Source organism: Microplitis demolitor, chromosome 5 (genome assembly GCF_026212275.2).
Source record: "Microplitis demolitor isolate Queensland-Clemson2020A chromosome 5, iyMicDemo2.1a, whole genome shotgun sequence".
In the NCBI taxonomy this organism is placed as follows: Eukaryota; Metazoa; Arthropoda; class Insecta; order Hymenoptera; family Braconidae; genus Microplitis; species Microplitis demolitor.
The window spans coordinates 16,244,712-16,255,933 of record NC_068549.1 but is presented as its reverse complement, the minus strand read 5'-3'; the positions used below and the strand labels follow the sequence as shown (position 1 = coordinate 16,255,933).

Genomic DNA, 11,222 nt, shown 5'->3' with positions numbered 1-11,222 from the left:
TCTTAATATTAATAGGAAGATCCTCCTCATCACAGTTTTCCATTTTTTTTTTTTAGTCCCTTTGTAAAGTGAGCGAATGCGCAAAAAGGATCTGGTGTAGGTGTGATGTAATTTTAACAACTAAAAAATTACACAAATTATTATAATAAATAAATTAGATATTTATTGACACTGTTTACACTTAAAACTCTGAGAAGATAATATGAAACAGCGAATGCAACAAGATGTATACGCGATAGCGAATGCAACCAAGAATAATTATATTAAAGCAGAGCGGTTTTAGAGTACGAGGTTGTACTCTTGAATTCAGGAACGAAAAGACACGGAGAAAATGTAGCTGAAAGCAACGTGGCCGCTTGGTGATGACGTGGCAGCCTTGATGCACAAAACGAATTTTCTCATTGGCTCAAAAGCGCGCCAACAGGAAATAGTTAACCGCCAATTTTCCTGATTAGTCGGTTAGTAGCGGGGCTCTCATGCCAACTTGACCCGGCCATGAGCTAGAAATTGTATGTACCGGGCCCAAATAACGAGTGACCCGGCACTATTTTGACCTTGAGGTCAGTAGCGAGTTCGGCAACTCACGGCTGTAGCGGAAATGCACGAAGCTTTTCAAATTGCATAAGCTCGTGACTGAACACCCTTATATAAAAGACTATATCTCATTATTCATTGATGGTTTAACCAAATCATCATACATGTTTTTATAGGAAATGAAATGCTCTACAAAAAAGGATCAGTATGTTTAAGCAATAACTTTCACCACTTAAAAGATATTTAAGATCAAAGTTTGAAGACTTTGTTAAAAAAAAATTTTTTTTAAATAATTTTCTACATTATTGAAAAAAGATTATTGATAAACAAGCGTGGTATGATTTTGTAGGAAATTTAACGCTCTACAAGAAAGATCTGATGTGTTTATTCGATGTCTCTAACCGTTTAGAAGATATTCCTTGCCGAATCCTAATCCGTTTGAATTCAAAAGTTTTTTATGAACTTTTTTACATTCATTAACTCTATTCATGAATTTTATAAATATTCATAAGAATTTCAGCTCATGTCAATAGAATAAACATTTTCAACTCTTTTGTAAACCTTTTCATAAATGTAGGTAAGCTTCACTTTTGGAAGAAGAGAATAATACATCAATTTATTATTTAGAGATAAATTAAGATCCATTTCTGAGAAATAAACGTTCTTATTTCAGAAGTGTCACCATTTATATCTATATAAAAGAAAAAAATTTCGAATTAATTATACCTTGATTAAGCAACTGAATTCAACCGAATTCAAAATTTTAATTTTGCTATACTCTGTAGAATTCTACAAAACAGAATTCAACTGGATTGAAAATTTGAATTTGAATTAAACAGAATAAAACTGATTTAAAAACTTCAAATTCGTTTAAATTCAGCCCGGGAAAAAATGATCAGACCTGATCATGCTTGTTCATGTATGATCAGGCCTGAAATCAGACATGATCAGGCCTGATCATACCTGCCCATGCCTGTTCATGTCTGAAGCGTTAAATACGCCCAGGCCTGATCATACCTGTTCATGCCTGGTCATGCCTGAAGCGTTAAATACACTCAGGCCTGATCATACCTGTTTATGCCTGTTCATGCCTGTTCATGCCTCTTCATAGATATAAAATTTAGTTGACCAAGAATCTATCACATATAAGATTTTTATTACTTAAAGTTCATGCGAAACTTACTTTTCAACTAAATTTCTTAGGTCAGTGGGTAGCGTGTTAAACTTTCGAGCGCAAGGTCCACGGTTCAAATCCTGCTCACGCCCAAATTTTTTATTTTATTTTTTTATTTTTATAGCAATAATTATATATAATATAATATAGTTATACATAATTATATATAATTATATAGGGTCATTTTTTATATATAATTTCTTTCCCCGGGTGGGCATAAACAGATATGAACGTACCTGATCAGACCTGAACATGCCTGATCAGGCCTGAAGACTCATTCCTGTTCATGTCTGATCAGGTCTGATCATTTTTTCCCGGGAGTTTAATTTTGATTCAGAACCAGAAATTGGAGAATCATTTTTGAATTAATCAGAATTAAACCGAATAAAATTATTTAAATTCGTTTTAATTTGGACAAATTCTGGTTTTCCTGCCGAATGAAACAGGATTCATTCTTGAATCAGGTACCGAATTAACAGAATTTTTCTGAATTATATAGAATAAAAAATTTAAGTCTGTTTAATTTGATCGAATTCAGTTGTTTAATCAGGGTACATAATCGATTTATTTTAAAGTAGTACTTACGGAAATATTAATTATATTAAAAAATATAGCTGTTAGTCTTATTAAAAAAATTGGCTTTTATTGCAATTGGGATATTTTGCTAGGTTTCCCAGAAAAATATACTTAGTTATCAATTTTGTGGGAAAAACTTACAGTTACATTTTTAATAAATCAGTTAAAAAATATGGATAAGAAATTGATTAGTAAATATCACATTCTTGACATAAACATTAAATCTAAAGTAAATACTTTTATTCTATTAACATGAGCTGAAATTCTTATGAATACTTGTAAAATTCATGAATGTGAAAAAGTTCATAAAAAACTTTTGAAATTCAAACGGATTGGGATTCGGCAAGGAATATCTTCTAAACGGTTAGAGAAATCAAATAAACACATCAGACCTTTCTTGTAGAGCGTTAAATTTCCTACAAAAACATGTCACGCTTATTTATCAATAATCATTTTTCAATGATGTAGAAAATTATTTTTAAAAAAATTTTTCTTAACAAATTCTTCAAACTTTGATCTCAAATATCTTTTAAATGGTGAAATTTATCGGTTAAATACACTTATCCTTTTTTGTAGAGCATTCAATTTCCTATAAAAGAATGTATCATGATTTGGCTAAACCATCAATGAATAATGAGATATGGTCTTTTATATAAGGGACTAAATAAAAAATGGAAAACTGTAATGAGGAGGATCTTCCTATTAATAGTAAGAGCTCAAATTTTGTGAGTATTTTCTAAAGGTGCCTGAGAACCAACTTTTCAATGTCGAGAGTTAAAAAAAAAAAATATTCGATTTTTTTTAATCACCCTAACCTGATCATTTTTTCCCGGGCTAGCATTAATTAATCGTTCAAACATATCCGTCAATTTACTCACTCTCCCGCACCTTTATGTGACAAAAAAGTTGTGATTGGTACACAGAGAAAAATGATAGGTAAGTTTACTTAATAAATTAAAACGTTTTTAAAATTGTGTAATTATTACTACCTGTGGAAAAATGGTCAGACCTGATCAGACATGAAAAATGACCATGCCTGACCAAACATGTTCAGGTCTGATCAGGTATATTCATGTATGTTCATGCTCACCCGGGTAAAAAAAAGATAGATAAAAAATGGTCCTATATAATAATGTATAACTATATACAATTATATATAATTACTAGCAGCCACCCGCCCGCTTCGCTGGGCACACTATTAATTTTAATCTTTATTTCTTATATTAAATACAAAATGTATATTTTCTTATCGATAAATGAAGTGAATTTTTAAAATTTTTAGTCAGGAAAAATAGTACCAGTCAATGCATTTGTCATTCACAGATTTCCGCATCACCCATGAGGTACTGTGTATTGGAATGCGTCCCCGTTATTTAACGTTGCGGGATCCCCAGGAGGCATACACAACAAAAAAAAAATTAAGTTTTAACTTTTTACAAAAATTTATTTCTCATAATGAACAAAAATATAACAATCACTCAATACTTATCAATGAATAAAATTAACAGTTTTATACAGTTACAAACTTAAAACTTCCTTGTAAACAATGTTTTTCGTCTTTTTTTCTGGCTGAAGAATAATCAAGTTGTCCGGTGAACTGACTCTTGAGCATGCCACGTAAAACTGACCATGAGAAAAACAATCATTTCTCAAATCTACACCAGCTAATTTTAAACTCTGCCCCTGCGCTTTATTGATAGTCATAGCATAGCAAACCCTTACAGGAAATTGTAGACGTTTGAAGTTGAAATGGTAGTCAGATGGAACCAAAGGAATTCTTGGAATAAATACGACTTCTCCTTCATGTTTACCTGTTAAAATTGTAGCTTCAATAATATTTTTATGTAAATTTTTCACTTGTAGTCTGGTACCGTTACATAGTTTTGGAGGATTCAAATTGCGCAGTAACATTATTGGTGCTCCAATTTTAAGATTGAGAATATGAGATGGTATTTCGGGTGGATTGAGTGTATGTAAGAACTCGACAGGATAATGGACAGCATCATCAACTTCTACGACTGTATCAATAGATTTATACTTCATTTGATTAGTTGATAGCTTTTCTATAAGATAGTTGTTAATGCTATTCGCTGAATCATTCGTTGGAGTCAGAATAGCTCTTTCTTTTAGCCATGAAGAGCAATTAACTCCAATTTTATTGATATCTGGGTATATTTTATCAGTTAATGTAGTTAAATCATCAACAATATCACCTAGGTTATCCGGAATACTTATTCGTCCGTCAACTTCTGAAATTTGTCCATTCCCTATATCAATGAGTAACTTTGAAAATTCTTCTGCTCTCAAATCATGTTGTAGATGAACGCGCATATTAATTTTCAAAGACAGTACGTTAACATGAGGCCATAAAACTGAGGATTTGAGACAGGCTTTGACTTCATCTGCACGTGTACCTCGTGGTACAACAGGTAAAGTTTGTCTGAAGTCACCAGCTAAAACAACAGTTATTCCACCCATTATTCGGTCACTATTTCTTATATCCTTAAGAGTTCTGTTGAGAGCTTCAATAGCATTTTTGTGAGCCATAGTGCATTCATCCCATACTATCAGTTTTGCTTCTCTGATAACGTGAGCCATATAACTCTGCTTAGAAATATTGCATAGAATATTATCAGAATGATTCATTTCAAGAGGTAATTTAAATGTCGAGTGAGCTGTTTTGCCTCCGTCAATTAAAGTAGCCGCAATTCCTGAAGAAGCAACAGCAATAGCAATACTTTTTTCACTTCTAATTTTCGCAAGCAACAAATTAATCAAGAATGTTTTTCCCGTTCCACCAGGAGCATCAAGGAAGAACAATCGTCCAGAATCAGAAACGACACTATTCAATATAGATTCATATGCTTCTTTCTGTTCTTTATTCAGTATCGGAACACTTTTTATCACTTCTTCGGTTAACTTATCAGTGTCATAAGCTAATTCATTTAAATATTGTTGATTAATAATACCAGATTCTTGTTTTCGAGATGGTGAAGTGAGACCAAATTGTAAAAGAGTCTTACCTGACATAGCAATGACCATATCTTCAAGATTAATCAAACATTGATTGTAAATAATATCAACATCTAACTCAGAGTTTTCGCGATTCCTACTCATTCGTCTTTTAATATCGTCCGTGAAATTATCTCGATATTTATCCCATAATTTAATTGGATCTCCAACTTGGCAAAAAACTAACATAACAGCAAACAATTCACGTATTTTGTAAGATGAATCAGAAATTGAGACTTCTGCTAAAGTTTGATCCCAATGAGCATCGTCTTCGAGCAATCCCATTACTCTGCAAGCTTCTTGAAATGGAGGATAGATTACATCTTTTATAGTTCTTAAAGCCGTAAATGACTCTGGACCGCGAACTTCATGCAAAAGAAGACGGAGGTAATAACATTCAGTATTGGTAGGATGGACAGTATACACTCTGCCTAAAACATGATCTTTTTTTATACCTAAATAACCTGGCACAATTTTTCCTTGTTTTCTTCTGTGAAACTGGTGTTTTCTCCAGACATAATAAGCTGGAACTTCACAATATAATAATTTTTTCGCAAAATTGTCCACTTTACAGAGTTCAAAAAAAGCCATAAGTGTTGTTTTGGAATTGTTGATCTGATTGAGTATATTATTTTCATTAAAAAAAACTCGTTGACCATTTTCTAAATGTACAGCAAGATGCATAACTGGAGGGAATCTCTCGTGGATAGGAAAACTCACTATTCGCCAAACTGCCTCAGAAGTGCTAATGTATCGTCCTGCTTCATACTTTGTCACTTCATCAAGATCTCCAACAGTGAATACTGCTTGATCAGATCCCTTATTTATATACTTACAAATATATTTAATTGATTTCACTGAGTTGCAAACTTCAACATTTATATGAGCTTTGAATGTACGACACAGGACAGGGTTATACGGTACCACCCATCGATTGTCTATATTAATTCCATTTATTATTGTTGTTACTCCACCATCTTCAGGAGATCGCCGACGATATTTAGGATATCCATCTTCTCCTGTTTGGGTTTCCTTTATAAAATGTTTTGGATATTTTTTCGTGCATGAACCATCCACCATAGAGGGAGAATTTCTATTAAAAGAACCACATGGACCGTGAATCATATTTGTTTTTATTATTTCATATAGTTCTTGATCTTGATCTTGATTAGGCAGTTCAGCACTAATTACTTTATCAATAGATTCTGGTCTCAGCTTTTCTTCTAACCACAGAAGGATATGAATGTGAGGAAGTCCACGTTTCTGCCATTCCACAGTATACATATGACACTTCGTTTTGCCAAAAATGCAACCTTTTGTCAGAAGATTCATCATATGCTTAATTTTCACGTGAAAAATTCTTACTATTAAGTCATGTCTATCGTGAGATTTTTGGCCTTGAACTAAAAGCTCTTCAATTTCTTTCCATTTTGGATTGCAAGTGAACGTAATAAATAAGTCTGGACGTCCGAAATGACGTACATAAGTCATAGCATCTTGAGTTCGTTCATGCATGTATCGTGGCCCACCAGTAAAAGATGATGGCAGCACAACCATTTTACCTATTTCTGTTATCTGACCGTCGGTTTTCGTTAAAGCGTCTTTAAGGTGAACGTATTCTTCACTTTGTAAGTTTGTTTGAAAGTTACGAATCCAATTAAGTCGTTCGGTTTCAATTTTCGCATACATATCAACCAAAAATTGATTTAATAGAGTGCGAAATAAAAGTAAATGATTTTCTTCTCCATTACGCGCCATTATTCTATAACTGTAAAACTCAGAAGCTGACACGGTCTTATTTAGAGGACGCTTAGTTTTTTCATCACGCTTAGGAATATTAATGTAATAGCCATCTTCTCCACGACAGAACATCAGAGGATATTGTAAAGTATCATACGCGCGATGGATTTCACTGATTCGCTTTAACTTATCGTCTCTGCTGTTCAGGATGATATCTCTCTTTTCAAAATTTTGTCCAACGATGATAACTGCTACTTCTTTAGCCATTTGAGCATTGAAACGACCTCGATGTTCACCCGGAGGCTTTTTATCAGCATTAATTATAACCTGAAACTCTTTCTGATTCTTAGGAACTGATTCAATAGCAACCTTAAAATCTTTAACCCTCGCGGTTTTGAGAATGCCGTAAAAATGCCGTATATTTTCGGCATTCATGCACATGCCGTAAATTTACCGTAATAATTTGGTATTAATATGGTTATTTTGGCCAGTTTTTTTCCTGTAGTTATGCCATATACTTTCTGTACTTATGCTGTAGAGTTACCAGATTACTACAGTAATATTACTATAAAAATGCTGAACTTTTACTGAAAAAATGCTACGAAAAAACTATAACAATACCGAACTTTTACCAAAAAAATGCTATAAAAAAACTGTAAAAATGCCGAACTTTTACCAATAAAATGCTGTATAAAAACTATTATACGATAATGTTACAATAATGAAATCGTTGTTTTTGTGATAATAATACTGTCAGTATCCTGCAATTTTGCCAGATTTACGCTGATGAAATAGAAAATTGTAAAAAATATGGTTTTATTTTTTGTTCGCTTCTGCATTTAAAATCATCGAAAATGTGCAAAATGTAATATTTTTTATTTTATTTTATTGGTTCACACAATTCTTACTCAAACAAAAACATGTAAGTGAAAATAACTATCTGTGAAAATTGATGTTTTCAATTTTCTTAAGTTTGTTTGTATCCATGTGAATACAATTAGTAACATATATCAAGTAAGTGATTTGGCATAATGGCTACCAGATCAGACTTTGAACAAATAGGTCTCGGGATCGAGTCCACGAGTTAACTGGTGTTTTTATTTATTTTTTTTTTTTTCATGACAGTTATTGCATATAATTTTATAAGGTTATATATAATTATATAAAATTAGATATAACTACATAAAATTTTATACGATTATATATCAATTTTTTTCTGGGTAGAACGGTTAGATGCTGCAGAAATGCCGAAAATATACTATAAATATGCTGTATAATTACGGTTTTAATGCTGTGAAAATACCGTATTTTTTCTGATTTATTACCGTAAATATTCTGAATTTATTTCGTAAATTTTTGGCAATAATACGGCAAAAAAACTGACCAAAATAACTCGAGTAATACCATATTTATGCGATATTTATACCGTACAATTTCGGTATTTCCAAAACCGCGAGGGAATGTATTGATGGTGTTCATGAAGCAAATTTTGAAGTTGGTGAATTAACTCTGGCTTAATACCAGGACAGATCCCACAACGAATTTCTCTTTCACGATTATCATCACCAACAAAGTATATTTGGAGAAATGATGGTTGTTGATTATTTTCTACCATAAGGCTTCCTATCCTATGGTAGACTTGTCCCTGCACTTTAAATGTTGGCATAAAACTACCCTCCTTTACCTCTTTTGATCCAAAAGACGTCATTTGAAAGCACCCATTATACTTTCGAAGAGAAGAAAGAAAATGTTCTGAGATTGGGTGCTGATGAGTTAAAAGACTATGTAAAGGCTCTGGGTAGCGTTGAAGAGTAGGGAGCTGAACTTTACCACCACTACAGCACATTCCTTCAGCCTCATCCTTCCATTTCAAAGCACGACACCAAAAACAGGGTAATCGATGCCCAAGATTTACAATTTTATCATTTTGATAGTCAATACTCGGTTCATAACTAAGGCGAGATAAAGCTTTTAAAGTCCAAGACATTAATTTAATTTGTAATCGTTTCTCGTTGTACTTAGTTGTAGCTGCACGACTAACATGAGGGTTATTAGAAGCGTATTTTTTTGTCGCCTTTCTATGTACATCAGGATTACGATGAGTGTAATTTAAAGTGGCTTGTCGCAATTGTCTCTTTCTAATTGTATAGTTGACTCTTTTCCTCCTTTTTTTTCTCCCATTTGATTGAAGGGGATTCACATCATTAATAACTGATTCACTTGAACTTTGTAATTCAACGTTAGGAATTAATTGAGGTAGTAAAACTTCCGCTAATATATTTTCTTGAGTTTGAGGCACTAAAAATAATACATTTTCATCACTTTGTTTATCATAATTATCACTATTTAAATTTAAACACGATGAAGCAACGTTAGGAATTAATTTATACGATAAAAAACTCATTGACACATTTTCTTGATTTTTAGGCACCGAAAATGACACATTTTCTCCATTTTGTTTTACACTACCCCCACTTATATAGTTATTACCTGTAATTTTTGATGCAAGCACCGAAAGATAAACATCGTAGTGACCATTATTATCATGCCCCGTAAAACGTAACCTTTTTACACCTCGAATTGCTTCACCAACGGACGCTATAATGCAATCACCTTGATACACTTCAAACCGATATGGAAATATCTCTGCGGCTGCCATAATTTCACAAATAGATCCATATGTGTTTCGTTTAGACATTTCGGTAAAGTATAAACCTACTGAATCATAATTCTCGCCAGATGACATAACAGTATAAGATTTAAATCTATCCCAGTTGTTAATGACATGAGAAACAATAATATTTCTCATTTTATTAGCCATTAATACATTACCGTAAACCAGTAAAGATAAAGAAGAAAATAAACATGCTCCATCACCATTAATTTTTATAACATTAAAAGGAGTAAGTATTCCATCTATCAAAATATATTCTACATCCATTATGATGAATATATATTAAATAATTTTTTCAATTATACTTTAAATATTTATCGATAATAAAATACTATGTTTATTTCAAAATATACTTTAAAAAAAATTAAATTTACTGAACTGAGAATTAACAGAAGTTCGTAATTAAAAACTATTATCGCATTAAATGTAAAATTTAAATTTTCATGGAAATTGATAAAATCAGAATTAGTAAAGTAATAAAAAATTTTTTGATAAATTTAAATAAACACTTACCAACTGGAAACTTTAGAAAAAATGATAAAAAAATTTTCATGAAGACTTACTTGAATTAAAAACAATAAATAAAATATAATTGACATATACTCAATTGAAGTAACCATAATAAAGAATGGATATCTTAATTATTTAAATTAGCGTCGAATACGTATAAATACCAAAATTTTTTTAATTATTAAAATTTTTCTTTGTAAATATCGTGACAGCGATTTATTTTTGACATTTATTCATTTATTCTCTCAAGCATATCATGATATAATTCATTTATCTAAAGCCAACTTCAATATCATTATAGTTATAATTCATTTTCGATTACTAATAATTATTAGTAATCACAAATGAATTATTTACAATAAATTGCGTCAAATACCATTTTATGATTATTAATAATCTAAGATTCATTAACTTATAGAAAGTGTGTTTGAAATAAATAAAATTGAATAATTATTATTATTTGATATACTCTTTCCGATCTCTAATAGTTTTATTATCGTTTTATGTTCAAGTCTTCAATTCAATGTTAATCGCGTACTTCACACAACATTTTTAACATCCCGCTGAAAAATCGGGAAGTTATTAATTTTACTCCTTTTTTAGAAAATCGAGTTTTAAACGGATGTTGACGTTTTGAGGTCCTAGGAAGTCTCCCCGAATGTTTTCGCAGTGATGTCCGTATATCTTTATGTATGTATGTATGTATGTATGTATGTATGTATGTATGTATGTATGTATGTGTGTGTGTGTGTGTGTGTGTGTGTGTGTGTGTGTGTGTGTGTGGCCGTATGTAAACCTCTTATAACTTTTGAACGGCTCGACCGATTTGATTTCGGTTGGTGCCATCCGAAAGGGCTCGACCAAACTTAGATTTTAAATACAATTTATACCGATTCGAACCGGTATATTTTGAGAAATCTCAAAAATACTACAAAAAAAAAAATTTTTTAAATGTGGTTTTTATAGAATTACTTTTAAACGACTACTGATCAATTCCAAAAA

General features: G+C 31.8%; 1 protein-coding gene across 1 annotated transcript; it reads right to left on the bottom strand.

Moving 5' to 3' along the window:
• Positions 1-3,802: 3,802 nt before the first annotated feature.
• Positions 3,803-7,303, bottom strand: LOC128667831 (uncharacterized). The gene has a single exon (XM_053739535.1). The coding sequence runs from the start codon at positions 7,301-7,303 to the stop codon at positions 3,803-3,805; it is 3,501 nt and encodes a 1,166-aa protein (XP_053595510.1).
• Between the last annotated feature and the right edge of the window lie 3,919 nt (positions 7,304-11,222).

What these genes read in the sequence shown, in the direction of transcription:
- LOC128667831 (XM_053739535.1), bottom strand. Translation starts at nt 7,303, where the DNA reads ATGGCTAAAGAAGTAGCAGTTATCATCGTTGGACAAAATTTTGAAAAG.